Source organism: Eptesicus fuscus, chromosome 17 (genome assembly GCF_027574615.1).
Source record: "Eptesicus fuscus isolate TK198812 chromosome 17, DD_ASM_mEF_20220401, whole genome shotgun sequence".
NCBI classification, from domain to species: domain Eukaryota; kingdom Metazoa; phylum Chordata; class Mammalia; order Chiroptera; family Vespertilionidae; genus Eptesicus; species Eptesicus fuscus.
In genome coordinates this window covers 34,040,050-34,065,860 of record NC_072489.1, presented here as the reverse complement: position 1 = coordinate 34,065,860, position 25,811 = coordinate 34,040,050, and the positions used below count along the sequence as shown (strand labels likewise).

The 25,811-nt window shown below is 32.6% G+C and overlaps 1 protein-coding gene across 2 annotated transcripts in view; it reads right to left on the bottom strand.

The window, feature by feature from the left end:
* Positions 1 to 25,811, bottom strand: part of PTEN (phosphatase and tensin homolog) — an 84,591-nt gene that overhangs the window by 6,664 nt on the left and 52,116 nt on the right. The window contains exons 2-7 of one of the 2 annotated variants that reach the window (XM_028127610.2): positions 25,331 to 25,375; positions 18,828 to 18,871; positions 16,807 to 17,045; positions 7,953 to 8,094; positions 3,158 to 3,321; positions 259 to 483 (exon numbers count right to left, since the gene is read on the bottom strand). In XM_028127610.2, the coding sequence (XP_027983411.1) occupies positions 259 to 483; positions 3,158 to 3,321; positions 7,953 to 8,094; positions 16,807 to 17,045; positions 18,828 to 18,871; positions 25,331 to 25,375 (859 nt within the window). The remainder of the gene's footprint in view (positions 1 to 258; positions 484 to 3,157; positions 3,322 to 7,952; positions 8,095 to 16,806; positions 17,046 to 18,827; positions 18,872 to 25,330; positions 25,376 to 25,811) is intronic. The other variant, XM_028127609.2, reaches the window with a different exon arrangement.

The window sequence follows — 25,811 nt, the reverse complement described above, 5'->3', positions numbered from 1 at the left end:
CACTTATTTAATTCCTCCCAAACGACTGCCTCAAATTTACCAAACAACAAAGAAATAAGGAAAGTACAGCTTTCATGACTTTTTACACATCTTGAATTTTATTAGAAACTATCAGATTGCTGCTGCATAAATATTACTTCTAAATAATATTTAATTTAAAAATTAGTCAAGCAAAGCCTTCACTAGGCTACACACCTAGAATAAAAGAAGAACACACACAGAGCCACCCACCAACTCCTCAAAATGTTTTTAACTGACCTTAAAATTTGGAGAAAAGTATCGATTGGCCTTGTCTTTATTTGCTTTGTCGAGATCATTTTTTGTTAAAGTGAGTACTAGATATTCCTTGTCATTATCTGATCGCTCTATACTGCAAATACTATCAATTTCTTGATCACATAGACTTCCATTTTCTACTTTTTCTGACGTTTCCTCTGGTCCTGGTATGAAGAATGTATTTACCCAAAAATGAAACATTTTGTCCTAAAAAATAAAATGACATATTTTTAAAAAGAAAATGTTACCTATATTCAACATTTGCCACAATAAGTCAAAATAAGCCATGTTATTTAATATTTTGAATAAAGGTAAACACAAAGACTAATACTTAGCAATCCATTGTATCTAATTCACATGATTTTTCTTTTCTTCACATTTTAAACCAAAAATGTAATTCCACAAGTTATAAGATAGCTTACTTTTGCTTTAAAACCTTAAGTAAAATGTCTCCTTTCTAGTCTAATATTAGCCTTTTAAAATGTTTTGAGTTTGTATGTATGTATGTATTTAAAAATTCAGAAATGGATTTAATTTCCTCTATGTTTCAACAGCTATTACAAAATTTGCTTTAACAAAAGTTCTTGAAATATCAGGTACAACTTCCCAATGAAGCAAGGCAGATACATTTTTACTGCTATGGCAATACAAACATTAAACAGCTCTAGTTTCTTAACAATGAATGTTTGAAAAAATTCATAATAAAATATGGAGTGGGAGGGGAAACGGTAAGTACTTCTGACATTTTTTGTTATAAAATGCTTATTTTTAAGGAATCACTTCTTACTAATAATATGAGCTCTTATTAATCAAAAATGGCATCAGACGTTCATTACTTCAAACCTTTCTTAACCAACAAAGAAAATGTTCCCTCTCTTACTTACTAGAATTTGGTCTGCATGGATCATTTGACAATTAAAGATGTACAGCCTTGTGATACCTTATCTGGTCATTTAAATATTTTATTCTAATTTATCTTTAAGTTATCCCACCCATGGAAGATCTTAAGTATCATATCTTAAATGTTTTTGCAGCTTTTAACAGTACTTAGCACTGCCTTTTAAAAAATATTTGTTTTAATTATTTTACCAAAATCACTGAATTAGTAACTACACACATATTTTACTTAGAATCAGAAGAAAATAAGCTAGTAATATTCAAATTTCCAAAAATGTGGATTCCATATAAATACACTGATTATACTAAACCTGTTTTTGTTTAAATCACTGCAAACATTTATAACAGGAAGAGAAAAATCACATATAATGGAAATGTATGTAAGTAATCCAAATTACACATATATTATAAATATTTAATCGAATCTTTAACTTTACATGTGTTAATGTAATGCACAGGTGATAACTGAAATACAAATTAGCACACTCCTAAAGGTACAGGGAAATAGTGATTCAGGTGCCTGTTTGTTTTTAAAGGCAAAATACAAGATTTTAAGTGTACTTGTCTTACAATGAATAGAAGAAAAAATAACTACCTTAATTTTAGAACATTTGCTAACGCTTCTTGGTTTATTTATTTATTTATTTATTTATTTAGATAGTATCATCTTCTTTTTATAGGTTTTTACTGATTTTTAGAGGGAGAGGAAAAGAGAGGGATAGAGAGATAGAAACATTGATGAGAGAGTAACATCACTGATCAGCTGCCTCCGCACGCCCCCCACTAGGGATCGAGCCCACAATCCTGGCATGTGCCCTGACTGGAAATCGAACTGGTGACCACACCGGCTGGGCACTTCTTGGATTATTAAAAAATAATTTTCAAAGTTATTGAAATATATTTATATAGAACAGGTAAAAAAAAAATAGGTTTCTGGTGAAAAAATCAGTTTAACATTTTGTTATTTCCTAACTGCTTGGATTCTAAATAAAGAAAATTATATTTCTTCTAATAAGTCAAAGTAGAGTTAAAAATTTTTGTAGTAAATGAAACTTCCTCTTATTTTCTTTCAAAAAAAAGCTAAAAATCAGGAAAATTAAATCAATCCTATTACTAAAAATTTCTAAAAATTGGTAATGTGCTATACAGATGTTTAAAGAGGCAGTAACAATATACAAAAGCTAGTATTTTTGTTCATCACCAATTAAAAATTTTGTACATTAGCTTCATCTTAAATGTTCATTTATAATATTTTAAAACAAGATAGTTTGTTTTAAAATGAGTTTACATTTTCTAAATATAGATCAATAAGATACAAACCTCACTTTTTAAAACCTGTATGTTTAAATAATACCACATTTTTTTCATTCTTTATTACTTCCTCTTCATACCTATTTCTCTTCTAGCTAAAACTCGAAATACTTAGTAAATTTGAGGAAGCAAAATATAAAATGACATAATTGTAAGAAACAGAAACCAAAATGGGGAAAGTAGTTTGTGTCATTATACAAGACCACGAAACAGATCTTATTTATACATATAGACCAAGTTTATTTGAAACTCATGATCCCTTGCTAACTTCTTCTCAGGTAATTAATCACCCCTTCTAAGAAGATTATAACTGATTTCATGTAGTATATATACAATCTTTAGTATTTTTACAAAATTTCTTTGTATAACTCAAGTTAAAGAAAATTCATCTCAAATTACATATAACTTTAAAAGGTCTTTTGTCCTTTTCCTTCTAATAGGATTATTTACCATTATAATGGCTCATCAATGCCATAGTAAGCAATGCATGTGCAAATCTAACAGAAAACCAATTCTAATTCATTAGATATCAGTCATAAAATGAAATAAACCTTTTAATATCTCCTTACAGATTGATTTCTGCCTAACCAAATACTTTACACAAAAGATCTAAGGTTACTATTCAAGGTACAGTTATTTTTTATATTTTTCCCAATAAAAGTAAAGTGCAAACCTTCTTTAGCTTGTTCTGTTTGTGGAAGAACTCTACTTTGATGTCACCACACACAGGCAATGGCTGAGGGAACTCAAAGTACATGAACTTGTCTTCCCGGCGTGTGGGTCCTGAACTGGAGGAATATATCTTCACCTTGAGCTGGCAGACCACAAAATGAGGATCTGCATGGTTAAATACATATAAGTATCATTTCACAGGAAATGCCTTTAACTAGCAAACTGTCAAAAACTATTTTAATTGTTAATATTAGCAATATATACAAAATAGTAATTCTGCTAGTCTAATCCTGATCTAAAACAAATTAATAAATATAAATTAGGTCAAAATGTAATCAATACAAGATTTTCCCTAATCTGAACCTTCAACATAAGGTTCTATTGCTGGCATGAAAGTCAATTCTATTTCAAAAATAATAAGTCCCAAGATTAGACTCCTAGCACTATAGTAACATAAAAACTTTAACACTAAAATGATGTTAGAAATGCTTAAAATAACTTTCTGGCACATCTATGAACTGCTTAAAGGTAAGTTTTAAAAGTTACTTTGCTGCAATATTTTAAAGTCTCTATCATGTAACAAAATCCAAAAAATGCAAATCATTACATGTTCACAAGAGGAAAGAAAATATACTCTATACAAAGTTAAATTAAATTCCATAAACATAAGTCTCAATATTTATAAAAATATTAACCATCATTCATTTTACCTATAGCTCACACTTTATTTTTAAAGGTATATAAAGCCACCATGATGAGAAACAGGAGAGGATTTGAAATGTCTGCTAAGAAATGCAACAGACATCAAGTATAAATTGAAGTGTACCGCCCCCTCCCCGTCCCCCCAATTCATTTACAAGTATTTTGACTTTGGCTTATGTCTGTTTTAAAATAACTGGTGCCCGGCTGGAGTGACTCAGTGGTTGATCATCAACCTATGAACCAGGAGGTCTCGGGTTTGATTACCGATCAGGGCACATACCTGGGTTGTAGGTTAGGTCCCCGGTGGGGGAGCATGCAGAAGGCAGCCGATTAATGATTCTCTCTCAACACTGATGTTTCTATCTCTCTCCCTCTCCCTTCCTCTCTGAAGTCAATAAAAATTCAAAAATATTAAAAATAAAAGAATTAAAATAACTGGTAAAATATGATTTCTCAAAATGTATCATGCGTATGTATTAGCAATGCACCTTAAGGGTAGTAATGACAAAGTATAACTAATTTATGGTACAATGAGTTCACAAACAATTTCATTAAAAAGAGTGACTAGCCTTAGAAGGGTTAGAAGTGGGTTTTGAAGGAAACATGTTAAAATTATTAAGAAATAAAAGCAAGCTTGCATAAAGCGCATGAGAAATAAATACACATACAAGTAAATACACAAATAGAAATAAAATTTTCGCACCAAAAGGCATTATCTTTAAAGATGAAAAAAAAGTATCCCATTCTTTATCAATAAGACCAACAATTAAGAACAAGGAAAAATGCTATCCAAGGTAAATGAATTTCCCAGTTTAATAAACATCTACTAGCTCATCTATACAATATCTAAAGCAATTTGAACAATCACATAATAAATAGTAGGAATGATCAAAGCACATGCGGTTATTCTATTTGGATTTGTAAGACATTTATCTTAAGAAAAAGCTCTCTAAAAAAGAGGAAATATTACACTAAAAATCTTTCAACAATTTCTACTTCCCTGACTAAGGATTCAAAGTACAATGAACCATTTTAAAAGATAAATTTTACTGGGAAGTCTAGCTTGAAGAAATAAATAAACAAGGTATGATTTCATTTCAAAGTGGTGAATAAAAATCAACCAGAATGAAAATGCTTTGTAACCTTATTAATTCTAATTCCACTAATTCGGAATCTGATACTCCTGATTTTAGAACTTTAAAAAGTAAATTAACTATGTAAGTCAGATTTCATCTAAAATGTGTATCTACAAGAATTTTACAATTATAACCAATTACAATTCAGTGTTACTCAGAATTTCTCTCAAAAACTAAGCTAAAAAGTTGTAATAAAAATCAGTGGAAAAGATTTCCTCAAATCACTAAAAAAAAATAATTTTCTTTACAATATGAATTTAATATTTTAGATAGATAAGACAAGTCCAACGTTATTATGATTCTGTGAACTTCTAAAACACACTTTTGATATATACCCTTTGATATGACTGTTTTCTAAAGATTGATACCTAGTTAAGGAAAAATCAGAATTAACTTTTCTCAGATATATGCATATTGATAGTATTGAGGAAAAAATCACAGTGATCATCTCTTATTAACATTTTTAACCCTTTAAGATATATAGATTATTTAGAAATATTAAGACAATAATCAAATAAGAAAAAAAGTTGTAAATCCCTGCCAACTTTGCAGAAGACACTTTCTTTTCACAAGTTTGTTTTCTTCACTGATTCCTCTTATTCCTCCAGAACGCAGATTGTTCCAACTCCCCTTGTCTCAGTCCTCACCATTTCCCTCTGAGCCTTCTCATCCTATAGCCTCACACCACATTTAATTGAAAGGCTTAACTACTATGTCCCTTTCCTGATGCTTCCCAAAATATCTGATATATCCTCTCATCTAAAGATTCAAACCCATACTTTCAAGTGCTCATTGAATATCTATCTTCATGTAAACAGCTTACCTTCACTTGAATTAAAACGTATTTTTAAAACTAAAATGTCAGCATCCATGTCCCCAAGTCTCAGATTCCTTCTTTTTCAGTGAATTATTCACCTGACTAGAATAGAAACTCTTGACAAATTTTTCAAATAAAAATGGCAGAAGAAAAAATAAGCTAATTCCATTTTATTGCTCCAGCAAAGCACATCTGGCTTAGAGCAAGTCATATAACTGGCTTCCTTTGTTCACCATTTTCTACCTCTTGCTATCATCAATTTCTACACAACTGTACTTACAACACAGTTTACGCCTCCAGCATTATCACTGACACTGTAATATTTGTCATATTAAGTCTGAAAACCCCATTCAAGGTCCTCTAACAGTGAGCCACACATTCTATTCCTATTCTATTCTCTGTCTCTACATTTCTTGTCCAGCTCATTTCCTTCTGCTGTGCTTCAATTCCAGCTATTTCCTATTGCCTGTAATACTTCCCTCAGTTTTAATGTCAATCTAAACTGTATGCTTTCCCCAGTGTTCAATACAGAGCTGGACTTCCTTCATGAAAATGACAATTCCCCAAAACTTTTTCTTAGCATTTATAATTTATATATACAACCTCCCACTTAATTATATACAGCTTTACTACATAGTATTAAATCAGAGTGCATAGAAAATTAGTAAAGATTTAAAAGATTTCAGTAGTTAGTATGAATACTGAGACCAAAACAAAACAAAAAATATATAAAACAAAACAACACAATTTAAATGTAGAAAAGGAGAATTGGTGAAATTTTTTAAGAGAATCAATGTGAAAAAAAGTATTCAAGATTACTAAACTGAATGTTCTCTTCTTTCCCTTATTATTATTTCTCTAATATTTTATGCCTTTCTTTTGGCTCTTATACTGATATCTGTACTATAGGAAAAGCATGAGTTTTTTCTTCCTTTTTCCTTCTCTTCTATGAAGGAAAGCATGAGTTTTTTCTTCCTTTTTCCTTCTCTTCTCCTAGCTTATGTCAATCACCTCTGATAGCTTAGTGCCTTGCACCCAGCAGTTTTTAAAATTGTACTGAGATGACAAAAGGATCAAAGAGGCCCCTTAGAAGACTTTATCATGCTATATTAATAAAACTGTGGTCTCTGATAAAATTGCCTTTCTCTAAGAATACAGAAAATATCTGATGAAGGTGATCACATCTATCTGACAAAGATAAACAAAATCAAGAAATTAATTTCCTAGGTATCAATTAATTTAGGGATAAAAATTGTTTTAAATTACATAAATATTTTAAGTTTAAGCAAAACTTAAAGCTAAAAACTAAAACCACTAATGAATTGCAAAATATTGCTGAAATTAGAACTATTAAAAGAAATAATGTGGTGGTATCTTATCTAGAAACTACAAAGTTGCATTATAAATACTCAAATCTAAATCCAGATTTTCTCTAATACTGCACAGACTTTGACTCAACCCTATTCAGTCAATATACTTTAGCCCATCACCATGTCTTATCACTTTTTCTTTTCTTATTGTCCCTGTCACCATTTCTATCAATATCTAGTCTTCCTTAAGATATAAAGAAATTGGTCCGTGCTTCAACCCCAGTAAACTGATGAACCCCACTGCCATTCTGATGCTGGATGTGACAGGACAGGTTTTTTAGCCATCTAATCAAAACTTAGGCTGCAATTTGTAATTGCAGCACAGAATTTTTCCTTCATAAATACAATTTGGTTTTAAAGACATTAAAACATTGCTCTTGGCTTCTTTAGACCAGTGCACTAAACAACTGATGTAATTAATCAATATGGGATGTTTCAGAAATATATATATTCCTGCATAAATTTTAAGCGCAATAAATTTCTTTCTAGATATTTTTAAAATATATTTTTATTGCGTTCAGAAAGGAAGGGAGAGGGAGAGATAGAAACATCAATAATGAGAATCACTGATCGGCTACCTCCTGCATACCCCTACTGGGGTTAGAGCCACAACCCAGGCATGTGCCCTGACCGGGAATGGAAATGTGACCTCCTAATTCATAGGTCTGACACTCAACCACTGAGCGACACCAGCCGATTTTTATATAAACTTCTACATATGTTAAGAAAAGTGTTCCAGTACATGGGAGAATGAGAATTTGGAGCACTTACTGCAGGTTCCGCCACTGAACATTGGAATAGTTTCAAACATCATCTTGTGAAACAACAGTGCCACTGGTCTATAATCCAGATGATTCTTTAACAGGTAGCTATAATAATACACATAGCGCCTCTGACTGGGAATAGTTACTCCCTGGTGGACAGAAAAAGAGAAAAGCCAAATTCAAAAGAAAAGTTCCATTATTTCACTTAAATTATTGTGGTAACTGGGTTGTACCCATTGAAGAACATATTTACATTAGAAATTTGACCTTAAATGATAAATATTTAAATGCAGCTCATTAACAGAGTAAATCAGAGCAACATCATCTGCCACTGAAATTTACATTTGTCTGATATATTTTTAATAAACTATTTTTTAACCTTAGTTGTTTTATGTAAATCTTTGTATATGATTAACCTCTTTAAAAAGAGACTTAAAAGTATAGGTTATACACTTCTTTCAGTGCTATAATTCTATGCAACTAACTACCAAACCAGAATACTACCTAGATACCACAAGATATGTAATATTTTGTTCATATTCTATGCATCAATACTCTCAGATCATCTTCTCTACTACGAATTCACAATCTAGATTTCTCAGTTAAAAAAGTAATTTTCTACTTCAGTAAACTTTTCACTGGCACTTCTAAATTCAGAAATAATGTAGATGATTTTAACATACAATGTTTGCTTGTAACTTGGAAAACTACATTTCAGAATGATCACAAGATTATTACAGGAAAGTAATTCACCAACGGAAGAAATGTGGCTCTTAGGAATGGCTATTATTACAATGACAACATATAACAGTAGTTATTGTATATTAAACGACATGCTAAACATTTTACATATATCCCTTAACACTACAACAACTCTACCAAAAAGATTCTATCACCTCTTATTTTAAGGATAAACAGTCTGAGCATAAAATAATTATTTTGCTCAAAACCTGCAACTGAATCTAAATGTGAATCTGATTCTAAAACATTTTTTAATCCTCACCTGAGGATAGGTTTGTTGATGAGAGAGACAGAGAGAGAGAAAGATCCAGATATCCATTGGTTGCCTCCAGAGCTGATTCTAAAATTTTTTACTCCCTCATCCTGGGTTTTACTAATAGCATGCTTACTAACTATGTGGTAAAAAAAAAAAAAAAAAAAAAAAAAAATTGTAAGACCTCTTTGAGCTCTTATTTTTCCCATTTATAAAGAATCTCCAAAGTTTAGCGTATCATAATGCTTTAATTCTATGCAACTAACTAAAGAATAATGTATTAAATAGTGGTGCATGAACCACAGAATCCTTGAGACTAATATGAAGCAGACCACTGGCCATTTTTCTCTCCACACAGAATCCTTTCTCCTTTGAGAAGCTATTATTCTTCCTGTGGTTTAGGGGTGTGGAAGGTGGGCCCTATTCTTCAGCTTCAGATAAATGCCCCAAGCCTCTGGCCAGAGTGTTTAGTTAAGGAATGGGTACATGCCCTAATCCAGTTAAGCTAGAACCTAATCTAAGAATTTTAGCTCAAATTGTAGATCTCTTCCCACCACAATTGCTAAAGCAGGCAGAATGTAAAGCTAGAGCTACTGGGAGTCATAACTTGCCCTTATATTACAGAGAGCCTGCCTGAAAATAAAGTATATACAGAGGAAGGGAAAGGTTAAGAGAGATTCCTGACATCTGTTAAGCATCTAGATCAAGGCCAGAGCATTTTTAGCGTTATATAGCCAATAAGCAAGTCTCCTTTTGTGTAAGTTATTTTGAGTTTATTTGAAATTAAAAGAGTTCTAAGACATTATAATACAAATGCTTCCCCTCCCCTTTTCCAGTTTCTATTTCTACTTCTTTGGGGATCAAAATAATAAAAGAAAAATAATTCAGACAAGAGAACATAGTACAGTAGAAAGAATAATGGATTTGAGTTTAGCAGTATGGTTTTGAGATATACAGATATTAAATGACCCAGGGCAGATTGATACTTGCAGATCTGTTTTATCATTTATATTAGAATGGGACCGAATTAAATATTAAGTCCTTCAAGGTATAAAAATCTTACAATTTTATTAATATATAAATTGGATAACAAGGCTTACATACTGTGTATTAGAAGAACACAGTTTAGTCCAGGAGAATTAATATGTTAGAAAAAATAAAAATGTTATATTAAGAGGTTTTTTAATGTTTTCTTAATTTTTTAAATTATTGATTTGAGAGAGAGATACATAACTGGTTGATTCTTGTATGTGCCCTAACAGGGGGTCAAACTGGCAACCTTGGTGTAGCAGGATGATGCTCTAACCAACTGGGCTACCAGGCCAGGGCTGAAGAGTTTAAAAGCTGAGAAAGGGGATAATTATAGCTTATTTTGTTTTAAATAAAGAGAAAATGATAAAATTTCATTTGGTTACTATCTGGGAAAATTTAGTATATAGACTAGAAAAAAATAACCTGATTATGATAGGGCATAAAAATTCATTCTTCAGAAAAATGAGAAAATTCCATCTTCTTGGGTCACTTAGAATAAAGTTAGTATTAATTATTCTAAAAGGTTTAAGTCTTCATTAAAGATAAAGCTTATAAGCTCACTTACAGAGACCATAATATATAGGAACTTTCTCTCTAATTATTGCTTTGGAAAAAAACTGAAGTTCAAATGTTTTTCCTGAAAGTTTAATCAAAGAAAATAAATGTTAATGCATTCTTTACCTGCTATCAACTGAAAGGGGGGAAGCAAAGGAAAGAGAGGGGACTGGCAGAGATTCTGGGTGAGTTTGCCATATAATAAAAGTTTGCCTCTTTAAATTCAGAACATTTGAAAATCTTTTCTAAATGCATAGTTACCAGTACTCATAGGATGTTTTAACTCTTTACTCATAGCTTACAATAAATATTGTGAGTTACTGATTACAATTCTGAAATGTAAGTGCAAACACACACATTGTGAGGCATAGGACTAAATGGAAAACCACCCTAGGAGTTGACCTATGGAGGTGTAACGCAGTTGCCTTCTTATAAATTATTGAATGAAACATAGTCTTCCTTTCCTCAAGAAGTTATCCCACTATCAGAAAACATTTTTCTTTATAGGAGTTATGAGTTGTACCTTGACTTCTACCAAACATTCAGAACCTGAAAGTATTATTTGGACATTACTAACACAATGGCACATTTTATGGTAACCTGGCGCCCACCACTCTGCCACCTAATTTGCATTAGTCAGCTGAGGAAATGCAAGACTGCACCAGATTATTCTTTACCAAAACATGACATCTGGCTCCTCTTTCTTGGAAACAAGGGTGGGGTGGGGTGGGGAGGTGGGAGGGGGGAGAAGAGCAGGTAGAGAAGGAGAAGAGGAAGGAGGAGGAAAAAGAGAAGCAGAGCTCTGTTCCTATATAAATGTCACCAGAACACAATTTCATTCAGCCTTCTAATGTTTCTCTGTAATTAAAATTAAGGATATAAGCAAAACAACTTTTAAGTCAGTTCTAATAAAATTAATCAAACACAAACTAAAAATTGGTAAAATGTATGTATCTCCTATAACAGTGGTTCACAATTATAAAAATGCAAACCTACAGGCTCAACCTAAAAGGAAATATTGGCAAGAGAATATATCCAACAGCAGATGTTTCATAAATAAAAGTACTTTTGATAATCAATTATATTCATTATAATATACTTCTCTGGAATAATTCCATAGTTGTATAACAACAGCTTATGCTCAGCTAAGTTCTCCTATGATGAAATTATTTACAGTCTTTAAAGTTTAAAAATATATTATTTCAACCCTGACCACAGGTAGCTCAGTTGATTAGAGCGTCGTCCTGATACACCAAGGTTGCGGGTTTGATTCCCAGTCAAGGCACATACAAGAATCAACCAATGAATGCATAAATAAGTGGAACGATAAAAATTGATGTCCCCCCTCTCTTCTCTCACTTCCTTTCTCTCCCTCATCAATAAAAAAGTTTTTAAAAATATATATATTATTTCATTAGTACGTACTCCAACAATTAGATAAACATGTAATATATTTGAACATTTTTAACTACTTAAATCAAGGGTCATTAATACCCCTAGCATCTGTAAAGAAGGGTATAAAGTGAGGAACCTTTCAAGATAGGCCAATTTCATCAGCATTACATGACCTTTAAGAAGAGTTTGACCCTGTACAGAGATTAATTCTGAACAGCCTCAAAATTCTTTTGCAATTTCAGAATTTGTGAACTTAAGAGTATAGAAGGAAGATCAACAGTGTGCCAGGGAACTAAAATTTCACTCTGCTCTGTCATTAACTGCATAATCTTAATCAAAGCATTTCATCTTCTGGGCCTCGGTTTTATCATCTATAAAATAAGAAACATTCCTGAAAAAAAAAATCCTATGACTTTTATCCACTGTATTTAGCTTTCTAATGCTGCTTCAACCTAAAATGCAAATGACACCATTTAGTAAGATACAGCTTTGTCAACAACTACTACTCATAAATTCCTCTTTTCTTTTTAAAATATACACAGGGATAAAGGTAGGAGGAGCACATTAGGATACTCTTTTAGAGACTGTGAATAATTCATCCCCCAAAAATGGTCCAGGTATATTAATTAATCATGAACTAAGCACAGCAGATCTGAATTATTTCATTCCAAGATGCTAAAAGTGATCAATTCTGGCTAAATTACTCAACTCTGAATCTTAATATCATGTAACAGTTAAACATAATGTTACTGCATACATCCTTAACAGTATGCACAAACTCCATTTTTTAAACCCAATACCTTTTACTTGGGGGAAAATCCAATCCATAAGAGGATGAGGAATATGCTGTGCTTAGAGCAGTTCTGCCGATGATGTGGGTGCTATTACACTCAACACGACAAACTTTACTATTACATGACATGACAAACTTTACATTTTCTTTTCATAAATATTTCTCTGCTATATTTTCACTTGTGGTCCCTATTTAATAACAGTGTCCCATGGGGCTTGACATTTCATCCAATTTCTCCTCACTCTATGGAGAAACAGAATTGACAATATTACCATATTGTGATGACTAAATGTCTTCCAACTGACAAATTAAAGTATGCCCTCACTTTTTTATTATGGAGAGTTCTCTTGGATCTAACTTAGAGAAAATAAAGTATAATAAAGCTGAAGAACACTTGGGTTTTACTTTTAACTCTGAACATGATGAGAGGTAATATCCCAAGTGCTTCTTCTATGGCTAGTTCTCACTGTCAGAAGCTCCCAACTACCCTGTAGAAGCACCTGCATCAGAAAGGAAGCATATGTGTTCGTGTTTAGGGGTGGGGGTGAAGATGTGAGAGGGGGGAAGGAGGGGAAAAAGATTGAACATGTGAGAGCACAGTTGCCTTAGAAAAGGCTAAACCATTACAAAATTTTTATTTGTCCCCAACTTAAAATTCTTGATTAAAGCATGCTACCAGGCTGTTGGCTGTAATGCCAACCAAGCAAAAGAGTCACACAGTTGAATGTGGTGAAGGCAAATACCTCAGAAATGATCAAACGTATTTGTAACTGGTAATAGAAAAGACTGTTGCAGTATCTCTATCAAATAATTTTTATTCATTTAAAAAAATAAATTTTCTATTTCCTGAAACTATGAAGCAAGCCATGAAAGGTTTAGAAATACCACTTTCCTTCAGCATATGACTTCTCAGCTTTGCCAGCTACTAATTTTCATCAAATACATCCATGGTAACATAATCAAAGAAAAATCCCTATTTTAGAGTACTTTTTGGAAACTTCAAAGGATATCAACATTTTCAGAATGGTGAAGTCTCTTTGCAAAAAAAAAAAAAAAAAAAAACTAAACTAAACTAAAAACACTCTCCTGAAGAAATTTCATTACTCTGTAGAGACAGATAATATACCTTAATACCTGGCAAAATATCTGGTTTTGCTGCTTTGGTAAAAAGACAGGAGTTGTGCATGTCACTGTGACTTTACTTTGTTCATCAGTATGCACTGAGGTGCAAGACTCTACCATCAATCCTGAGAGAAATCTTATCTATTGCTGTGAAAGTATTCTACTGCCTCATGAGTGCCAGGCCTTAAATCATAGCCTATGCAAGAGGATTCGTCATGAAAAATCTACTGTTGTGAAAACTGCCAAAGTCATAAAAGTCAAGACTTTTAATCAAGGGGTCCTTAAGAGGTTTTGTCAAGAAGTAAAAGCAACTTCTTTGCTCCACACAAGTTCAATGGCTTTCAGAAGACAAATCTATAGCCAGAATTTTGCTGCCATCAACTGAACTCATTTACAGTTTAACTCTTCATTCTTAAAACTAAAATGTGTAGTCATAATCCATTCCTTCCCAACATAGTATTAGGTCAGGATCTTGCCAAAAATGATCTTATTAACTAGAAAGCAAAATCAATACGAATTTACCTGCAGAGTCTTAGAAAATTCTTATTTCTTGACACAACACTGTCAAAAGAATCTACAGATTCCATTTGTTCTTTCTTTCTTTTTTGAGATAAGATTTTCAGCACTTGTTTTGACCAAAAAAATAAGTCAAAACTGATTGGCTATCAAAGATGACACAAAGGCTGCCAAGTCAAAGAAAATGGAATACTTTAATGTGTTATTTAAAAGCTAAATAATAGCAGCCTTTTCATTAAAATTTACTATTGAGCGGAACTGATGCTTAATTTTGGTTAATTTGTAACACTTAGATTTAGTTATCATTCTCAAAAAGTGGTCACTGATTTTTTTTTTTAATCCTCACCCGACGATGTTTTTATTGATTTTAGAGAGGAAGGGAGAAAGAGAGAAACACTGATGTAATAAGAGAAAATCATTGATCGGTTGCCTCCATTCACACCCCAACCAGGGATCCAGCCCGCAACCTTTCTGTATAGGGGACTATGCTCCAATCAACTGAGCCACCCAGCCAGGGCATAGTCACTGATTTTTGCATGAAAAAAAAAGGAGAAATAATTCTTATGAAAATTTCTTTCACATTCTATGTTTAAAAAGTAGTTTTCAGTGCAGATTCCTGGTCAGGGCACACGACTGGGTTGCGGGCTGGATCCCCAGTGTGGGGCGTGCAAGAGGCAGCTGATTAACGATCCTCTTTCATCACTGATGTTTCTCTCTCTCGCTCCCTCTACCTTTCTGAAATCAATAAAAATACGTATTTAAAAAAAAAACAATTTTATGTTCATGTACACCGTGCACATTTTTGGAGAGAATATTTACAGCTTTCACTATATTTTTAAAAGGTGTATAACATGGTTTGAGAGATTCTAGCTTAAATCTAGTGTTATGGTGCCACATTACACAGATTCTCTATTTTCTTACTTAAATTCTTCTTACCTGATTTCTTTTCCACTATCAAAATGGCTGCTGCTCATCAACCCTGTTTTAAATTTCTACCACTGCTTCTGCAACTGTTATTTTAATTTTATCCACTTCTATGTGGTTTTCTTCCAATTCAAGCTCTTTTCCTGTGCTGCTCTGCATTTATTCACGTCAGTGTAAAACAATTTACCTCCTATGATTTTAATCAGCAGAAGCAAATTTTCCCTACATGATGAAAGGATGAAACAAAGTAAACATCTCAGGTCTTCCGCTCTGGAATTCATTCCAGTGCTATTAACCCAGGGTACATACCATGTCTATAATAATAAAAGTGTAATATGCTAATTAGACCAGACGTCCTTCCAGACATCCTTCCGGATGAAGCAGGGCTGCAAGGGAAGCCCAGGTCCCGGAGGGTGCCTGCCAGTGGCTGGAGGGAAGCCCAGGTCCCAGAGGGAAGCCGGTGCCGGCAGCCAGGGAAAGGAAGGCCTACTCTTGCACGAATTTCGTGCATCGAGCCTCTAGTACAGAAATGTAAGTCAATCTATCATAACCAACATTCACTAAAATCATGCACTAATGTAAGATTCAAATTTTTAAATTACAACCAATAAACAATACTTTGGCATCATTAGATATAATTCAAAAAAGTCACAAAGACATATATAACAAGAAAAAGGAAGGGGTAAAGGGATCAAGAATCAATGTAACTATGCAGTTGAAAATAATGGATATGATCACTTGTGTCTGTTTTGAAGTTGAATTAAAAAAAGAATTTCCCTGGTTTAAAAATTACTAAAACTAGAATAAATTTTTCACATTAAGTTATATCTCCCTCAATAGGCGCTCTTCAAAATGAGTTTTCCCATCTATCTTGGAATGGTTTTGGTTTTTCCCTTTTTGGAGACAGAGAAATGTACAAAATTTCTTTGCAAGAAATGTAAACATTTTGCCATATTTACTGTACAAAGAAATAAATCTCTTGAAAAATCACTATAAAAAGTTTTCCTAAGAGTTCACTTTTGCTTTCAAATTTACCACACAAATTAAATTTGTCAATGATTTTTCAACAGTCTTTAGTCTTCTGAATAAGAGAAGAACCTGACTAATCTTAACCACTTATATTAATATCCAGATCAAAAAAAATAATCTTTATCAATTATAAAAGTAAAGATCATACTTTACCAGGTAATGGCATTCAAGTTATTTTCTAAACACATTTTATTCTCAATCGAGCTTCAGAAATATCAAGCTTACTTTTGATCAATGTGCAGCGCTTTTAAATGCTCTGTATTTTGAGACTAAATATGCAATACAGTTCATAGATAAGATTTGCTAGCATGACATGAAAATACTAGCAAAAAAATTCAATCAGAACATTTCAATCAGTTATTTGCTCACATAAAAGTTAAGGTAGTAACTGATTTAAATGTTTAGGAGAAAGATATAAGGTTATCAGCTTTCTTTTTAAAAACTGGTTTTCCAATAAATTCTTAGATCTAGGAAGAGGAAAGAAAAGCAAATATAACCTACCTTTTTGTCTCTGGTCCTTACTTCCCCATAGAAATCTAGAGCCTCTTGTGCCTTTAAAAATTTGCCCCGATGTAACAAATATGCACAAATCATTACACCAGTTCGTCCCTTTCCAGCTTTACAGTGAATTGCTGCAACATGATTGTCGTCTTCACTTAGCCATTGGTCAAGATCTTCACAAAAGGGTTTGATAAGTTCTAGCTGTGGTGGATTATGGTCTTCAAAAGGATACTGTGCAACTGTGGTTAAAAAGAAAACCCTCAGAATAAGAAAAAAGTCTCTTCAGAATTGTTTATTAAAAGTAAGCTAATTTTAGAAATGCTACCTATAAGCTCTCCCGATGTTTAAAAGAAAAACTTAACTTCAGAGGAAAATAATTTATTGCCTAATAACTTTCTAATTTTTTAATAGAAATGGTCTCTCATTAACTCTTAAACTTATCCATTGGACAGGGAGGCCAAGTATTATTTTCCCCACTTTATGAAAGAGGAAACTTTGCTATGAAGAGGTAGCACAGGTCACAACTTATCAGAGGTGGAGATGAACTCAAAATGAAATATCACATAAACATCTTGTCAGCACTCTGAATTCATTTTCTAATAAAAGGAGTAATAATACTTGTGAAAATGCATCACGACAAAATATATTCAAAGAAAAAATTAATAAATCAACAATAGAAAGGAATGCATAAAGGACTGTATTTTAAACTTCATGTAATAAAAATGCTAAATGTGTTATTTCTAGCAAATGTTACTGTTGTATACACTTGACTTTAAAGGCATTTATAAAAGAAACTGAAAAAACTACTTATAAAATGTAATTGTAGTAAAGTTTATCAAATGAAGTTTTAGGTCCCTTCACATGACTTATTAAGAACCCAAAACTTCTCTGTATCCTATAGTCAGAGTACAGTTTTTTAAACATTTGTCTACAAATAGGACTTTAAATATATCACAATTAAATTTTATCTTATTAGTTAGTCTCTGCTCTGCTCTACTCTATTAAGATCCTTAAATATTCTGATTATCTAATGTACCTAATTATCGTGTGTCATCTAAATATGTAAAAAATATGTCTTAGATCTTCAATCAAGTCATAATGTGGCACAGGATAAAATCCGTTGAGTCCTTGGTTGTGATGGGCGCTCTTCTGGTAGACTACAGCTCCCAGTAACTATACCTCCTCTGCAGTTACAGTGAGTCATGAGAACAACTTTCACTTAGTCGTCTATCTAACTACTATCATTCTATTTTCATTTCTCCAGTGGCACACAAAAACCTGTTAAACATCTATTTAAAGCTAGATAAACCTTGACTAAAACATGCTATGCCCAATAAGCAGTAGCTTAAATTTGCCAAAAAACAAAAAAAGTAACATTCTTAGTGATTATACTGACTTTCACCATTAGTGCTTCTTAATTCTCAAACTGTTTGAAAGTCCATTCTAGATTTTCAGGAGGCATCAATGGCAAAAACATCAATTGGTAGCTCATGGCACTCACTTTTAACAGCATCTGCCAAATTTCTCAACTTTCCAGTTCTCTCATGCCTCAAGGGGTTCCATAAAAACAAATAGAAGTTTTTGTGGGCTCTGAGATAGAAGTCACTATACCTGAAGAATAATTCATTTAAAGCAGTTCCCTGTTCTCACCTTTCAGGATCCCCTTTCCCATATTTGTTATACCCTTTCCACCTTTTAAATCATGCTCCTTAATAGAGTTAAATTGTTCTGTTTTCTCTGTATAATCTCTTACTACTACATCAAATACCTCAAAAAAGTAGATAGTCTAAAAATTTCTCCTAATTCTTACTCCATTCTGCAGTTTGGTTTTCCTAATATTTCTAGCAGGTTTATATGGCAGTTGTTTCCTAAAACACAACAGCCAAAGTATACTTTTCAATATTTTTAATTTGGCAAATATTTATCTCACTTAATATTGAGATAATCATTATTGCTATGACAGTAAGATTTAGTCTATTAGTTTTACGTTATTTAACATAATACAGTACATTTATACGTACCTCTGCAGTTAAATTTGGCGGTATCATAATGTCTTTCAGCACATCTAAAAGAGAAATTTAAATTTGATATAAAGTTATCTTTTACAATTGAGAAAAAAAGCATAATAGTAACAAACATTTTCTGAACCTTCATAATGTACCAGGCATTATGTTAAGTATTTTATATTACCTATTTCTTTTAAGCCTGTGAAGTAGGTTCTGTTATTATCCCCATTTTACAATTAAAAAGACTGAGGCTTAAAATGTTAAGTGTATGCAATTAAAGCTTATGCATTTGCTTACAAAACTTGTGATGTCACTAATATACAACAGTGTAAATTCAGCTGCATCTATACCTTCAAATTTCCTTTATGGAAATTTTACATGGTAATGGAGTTTAATAACTTTTTAAGATCATCTTTACTTCACAATTGAGCATACACAATTTTCTCAAACTATTATTTTAAAAGACATGTTAAAAATAGTAAAATTATAAGTGAAAAGGAAAAGAAACTAAATGATGCTAATCTACTCAGACACAACACTTATTAAACTTTTTTAAAAACCAGACCTTTCTCTCTTTAGATATGCCAAAGGTCATCTTTTTCAAGACCCTCTCAAGTTACAAATTTTAATTAAAGTCTCAGAGTAAAGAAATCGTAATAAGTAAAATCAATACAGAATAGTAAATGTTGAGTTAGCATTATCATTGGTCATGCTCAAACTTGTCTTTTGAATAGTAGTGACATGTTTGTTATCATGCACTGGCTTACTCATGATTAATAGGCCATGTTTATAAGCATCAATAGGCTCAGAAAGGGATACCATATATTAGTTTGTGGTCAACAGCATGCTGGTAACTCCAATTACTAACCAAACTATATTTCTTAAAAATTTTTTATGCCCTAACCGGTTTGGCTCAGTGTATAGAGTGTCGGCCTGCAGACTGAAGAGTCCCAGGTTTGATTCCAGTCAAGGGCATGTACCTTGGTTGCGTGCACATCCCCAGTAGGGGGTGTGCAGGAGGCAGCTCATCGATGTTTCTCTCTCATCGATGTTTCTAAATTTCTATCTCTCTCCCTTCCTCTCTGTAAAAAAATCAATAAAATATAAATTTAAAAAATTATTTTTCAAAACAAATACAGATCCATAGACCCTTAATCCACAATTCCAAAATTCCCAAAGTCTGAAATGTCTACCATTTTTTTCTTAAATTTATGGCCAACTGGATTTATGATATTGTATGTGTAATTAATATACTTACAGTAAAGATTCAAACATTTCATTCTAGGTACTGCTACAAACCCTACTGGGGGTGTTATAATAAAGTGGATGCTTCCCTGTTATCTTTCTGAAAACTGAAGAAATTCTGAATGCCAAAACACAACTGGCCCCCAAGAGTTTCAAATAAGGGATTGTGGACCTATATTTTGCATTTGGAAATCCTGAAAATATCTGTATAATTTCTCTACTTTAAACAGATTTATACACATTGAACTAATTATAAACAAACTACAATTCACTAGTTTCTGAATGGTCAGACCTGAAATAAATAAACTTTTATATTACTGCTCAAAACAAAGCTTTCCCATTTTAGCTTATTATAATTTAGTATATTGAGTTTTGCTAGAAAATTTATTCAGGAATGACATGCACATATACTCATTCTTGCAAAATAATTTCACACTCACACATATTAAAATACATGAAAGGTGGAAAGAAAAGGACTGGCTATGAAAATAGTCACATTGCACACTTTCTTTGGTACAGATTAAAGAAACAACATGGTCAATAGTGAAGAATCCATAATGAAGTATTTTCATAAGGAATCATGTAAACAAGATAGGGCTTAGGAGGTAAGGGGGGAGGTATAAGCTAGGTAAAATTCTAAGAAGCTGGTCTCATGATAGCACAACAAAAAAATAAACGTTTTAGGTTTCATACAGATTCAGTTCTCTAAAATTCCCATGCTTTCTCTGAAGCTCAAAATGTTTGCTTTGACCAATAGTGCATAAGATACCTTCACAAACTGATTCTCAAATATTACTGTTAAGAGGAAGAAATGGAGGGAAAGTGGAAACAATGAGCTGCTAAATGTCTACTAGATGCACACACCTTACAAAGGAGTTTCCATGGTTTTTTTTTTATTCATCCTCACAACCATGTGGTAATAGTTAATATTAACTCCATTTTATATATGAAAAGCTAAGATTTAGAAGCACACTAAAAAAACAAAAACAAAAAAAACTTGCCCCAAACCAAAATAAGTAAATGGAAGAACCAGAACTCAAGCTATAATTACAAAAGTCAAACTTTTTCTAGTACTGCTCCATACTCTCATTTATAATAAAAATTGAAAATAGTTTTAATAACAAAAGCAATTAACAAAATTTAGTCAAAGCCTCTCTTCCTACAAGAGCAATATTTGGCACAAAACAACCAACAAATAGTGATGATGAAAACATGAAAAGGCTATGAAAATCTCTACAGGTATGGATAGGGAGTATGTGATAATAAATACTGGGGCTGGTAGTGATGAAAGTGATCTGGGGAGAGCTGGTAGGGTAAGAATAAAGACTTTCTTAAAACCTCTGATACTGCATACACAACCTCAAAAACACACAAAGTTTCTTGTAAATTTTTTGCTGTATGTTATGAAGTCTCTCAACAAACCAAAATTGAAGATACATAAAAATAAAGAAAATGGCCCTAACCGGTTTGACTCAGTGGATAGAGCGTTGGCCTGCGGACTCAAGGGTCCTGGGTTCGATTACAGTCCAGGGCATATACTTTGGTTGCAGGCACATCCCCAGTAGAGGGTGTGCAGGAGGCAGCTGAATGTTTCTCTCTCATCGATGTTTCTCTCTCCCTCTCCCTTCCTCTCTGTAAAAAATCGGTAAAATATATTTTAAAAAAATAAAGCAAATGGGATTTGACTAAGACAAGTGTTAGAATTAATGATTTATACTTCTTTATAATTAAAACTCAACTTAACAGATATTTTATCATCACCTTATATTGGCTTATCTGAGACAAGAGAAATGAAGAGGCATTGAAGGAGATTTTTATGAAATAGCGAACAGAAAGTGAAGAAAGGGCTAAGATTAACAGGAAAAGCTTCCTTTGAAGTAAGACTTGACATGGAATCAGCTAGGCATGTAGGTGTCTTCTGTAGTCTCTTCAATGGAGCTATCCCCATCTTACAAAAGAAAACTAAATTGATAAAAATTAACAACAGCTAAATGTTTACCACAAAATAATGGAGAGGTTTTTTTTACCACAAAATAATGGGGAGTTGTTTGCCAAATAGAATATACAGTATCCAGTGAACATTTAAGTTCCTCAAAGGCAAGAACTATATTATGTCTTCATTCCCTATCTCCCCACTCCTCCCGTTACTCCCACCAGAATACAGATTATATAGAGGAACACACAAAAATAAAATACACACACTTGCACAAAATAACTAATTTACTAAGTATCAGTATACCCGAATTTGGTAATGACAGATTAAATTTGTCCTTTCTTAAAATAACTTACTGAATGCTTAATAGAGGTATGAACAGATACAGTCTGTTTATACAATAAGAACTCTTAATATTGCCGGCCGGCATGACTCAGTGGTTGAGTATCAACCTATGAACCTCAAGGCTAATTCCCAGCACCTTTTACTTCCTTCCAGGAGGTTCATAGGTTGATACTCAAGGCTAATCCCCAGTGTGGGACGTGCAAGAGACAGCCAATCAATGACTCTCTTATCATTGATGTTTCTATCTCTCTCTCCCTCTCCCTTCCTTTCTGAAATCAATTTAAAAAAAATACGTTTAAAAAATAAAAAGAACTCAATATTACATTGAGAACTCCTCTTCATCCATATATGTCAGAAAGTGCCATAAAAAGTTTAATATACTATTAAATTTAGGTACATCTAGTACAAATGTTTTAATATCTTTCCATTTAAAAAAAAATCTTTCCATTTATATAAGTTTGTGAAGACATATCACATAATTAATATGCTAAAAATCAAGAAATAAAATAGAAGCATCCACTGCTTGCCAGACTCACTTATCCTGAGCCAGAAATATAAACAGGGGTAGAAAGCAGGTGAAGAAGACTAAAAAGTGACATCAGAAATCAAAACATGCTACAACTGGGTAGTTCTACAAACTTCTGAAAGTAAGGAAACTTTGGGGAGGTTAAAAACAACAACACCACAAACACAAACAAAATAATCCAGAAAGGGGACATTGGCATAAACAGTGAATGGTCTGCTACCGTGTGTACCTGTGTGAACTTATTCAACTCACTAACTTCTCTAGGCCTCAGATTCCCCATCTGTAAAATGAGAAGGTTGGACTAAATGATCTCTTGCAGATACTTTCTAGTTCTGAAAGTCTATGATTCCATTAAATGGAGTGGAGAAAGGGAGTTAAAATATATGCACCAAAAGCTACTCTCAACTAATAGCAAGACAGTTCATTAACTTGAGAATCCAATGTTCAAAAATACAAAAACAAACAGGCAGTCAAGTTCCCAATGCCGACTTTAACCATAATAATGTTAAGTGAACCACAATACTGACAGTACAAGCCTAAGTCCTAAATTCTGGAAGCAGGAAGCCACTGCATACACACATGAAAAGAATTTCCTTTCCTATCTCTGAATATAATATTAAACTCGAATAAAATTTGGAAAAAGGAAGAATTTATCTTTAGTATCTCTTTCTACCTTCCTTCAGGGAACTCTAAATGCCCAATCCTGAGAGTCTTAGTCTGAAGTGACTCATTTAATGGATTCCAGCTTTTGACCACTTCTTGTCCTGTTTTTTTTTTTTTTTTCTCTTTTCTTTCTTTCTTTTTTTACTTAACTTCTAAATCCAGTTGTTAAAAAAGTACAAAGCTTTGTGGTTTTTTTATTTCCTGCACAGAAACCCTCTGGCATCTGAAACAAGGACTACTGTAGGAAAAGTTAATCAGGAAAAGAGGATGGATGATACATGTAAGATCATTTGTAACCTAGAGCCCACCTAAATTTGTTTCTATAGCACCTTTTACTTTCTTCCATCTTGTCATCTACTTCTACCACAGCCTACACACACACACACACACACACACACACACACACACACACACACCATAATCTGACTATAATGAATTATCTGCCATATTATGCCAACAAGTTTCTTACATGCCATTCTCTCTGCCTGCAATGCCATTTCCCCTCCTACTAGGCCTGTAGGACAACCTCTCCTGATTCTTTTCATCACAGCTCAAACATCCTTTTTTTGTGAAATCATCCCTTTGGAGTACAATTACTATTTCGACTGTTCACTACACAGTCTCTTCTATACAAGAGTTATCTCTTCTATAATACTTTATCTTGCACATTACACTACAACTTACATGAGAACTAGAACTACATCTTATTCACCTTGACCCACAACATATTTTATCATGTCGAACGTGTCAAGTACATGATAAATGCTTCTTTGTAAATCTGAAGAAATTAGTGAAAACTCACTAGGAGAAACAATATTGGTGTCTACTTCACTCTCAGGTCTTATCAGAACAGAAAGATCACTCAATTAAAGCTAAAAAAAAAAAAAAAAAGCACAATATCTCACAAGACAACAGACAGAGAATCTTTCATATTTTTTGGTAAAGATTTAAATGCTCATTGAAGGTAGAAAAGAATCTTGTCCTTACATTTGATAAATAAATTCTATAAAACGGTAACAGTGAATTGGTATAAGTAAATTCAGATTTAAAATTTTCCTGTTGTATAGTTTATAGATCACATAGGAAAAATAAAAGCCAGGGAGAAAATTAACACATATTATATGCCATTGTTTAAAAAATAGAAAATGGTTATATTTTGGGGAAAGGAAAATAGTCTTCAAGGGCAGAAATGGTTATATATTTTCTTCCCGTTTTTCTTTAGTTCCTTTTTTCCTTTTCACATCTCTAATCACAGTCAAAAGAAAAAAACAAAAGGTTAAAGATAAGGTCAGCTAGGTGTATCAGATGGGCAATCCTTACATTCCTTCCTCAAACAAAGAAAACGACCCAATTCAACAATTTTAGGTAACTTATTTATGTTATATACAGTTAGAGAATACCCAAAAAGCTATTTCAATCAATTGACTTAGAGACACAAAATAAACAAAATTATATTCACTGTGGAGCATACCTCCCTGGAAGATGTCATTAATGCTTTAACAGAAGCTCTACTGTATTCTACACTTCAAGTTACTATATGGTTATGGGCTCAAAGATGGGCTAACTGCCAAGTCATTTAAAGCACAATAAGTAACATAAATCTGTGCCAATACTGTTTTACCTCATCACTACACTTTCTAAATGACCTAACAATGCTCTCTATCAGACTTCTTGAACTAAAGCTTTTAGGAATACATTCGGTTCAAATATACCTTTAACTCTACCTCATTCTAACAAGAAAATAACTTTCAGTTAATAGTTATTTTAGAAGTATTTGGAAGCATACAAAAAAGAAAATATACTTACAGATTGTATATCTTGTAATGGTTTTTATGCTTTGAATCCAAAAACCTTAAAACAAAACAAACAAACAAAAAGCCACCATTAACAAAAATGAGCTAACATTTGAAATTACATTAATAATATTGAGAAAAACCAAAAGACAAACTCTATTTTTCCTAATTTCAAGTAGCATTTAGGAGAAATAAATAAACTCCAATAAATATTCCTTCCTTGGGTTAAAACTAGTAATCAAGTCATTCTTAAGTAATTATTACATTACACAGATTTATACAATCTGAAGTAAAGCCATAGCTTTTCATAGGATGAATATTTTCATAATCAGCCTACCATATTAAGAAATAACTTTCTTAAAGGGTAGTATTAGCATTTAGCTAAAGTTACCTAGTTCATACAGATTTGCAAGAAGTAGTCACATGCAAGTAATCTTAAAAATAACCCTGAAAGCCATCATTTTTTCAAACTAAAAACTTTTGATATTTGAAAG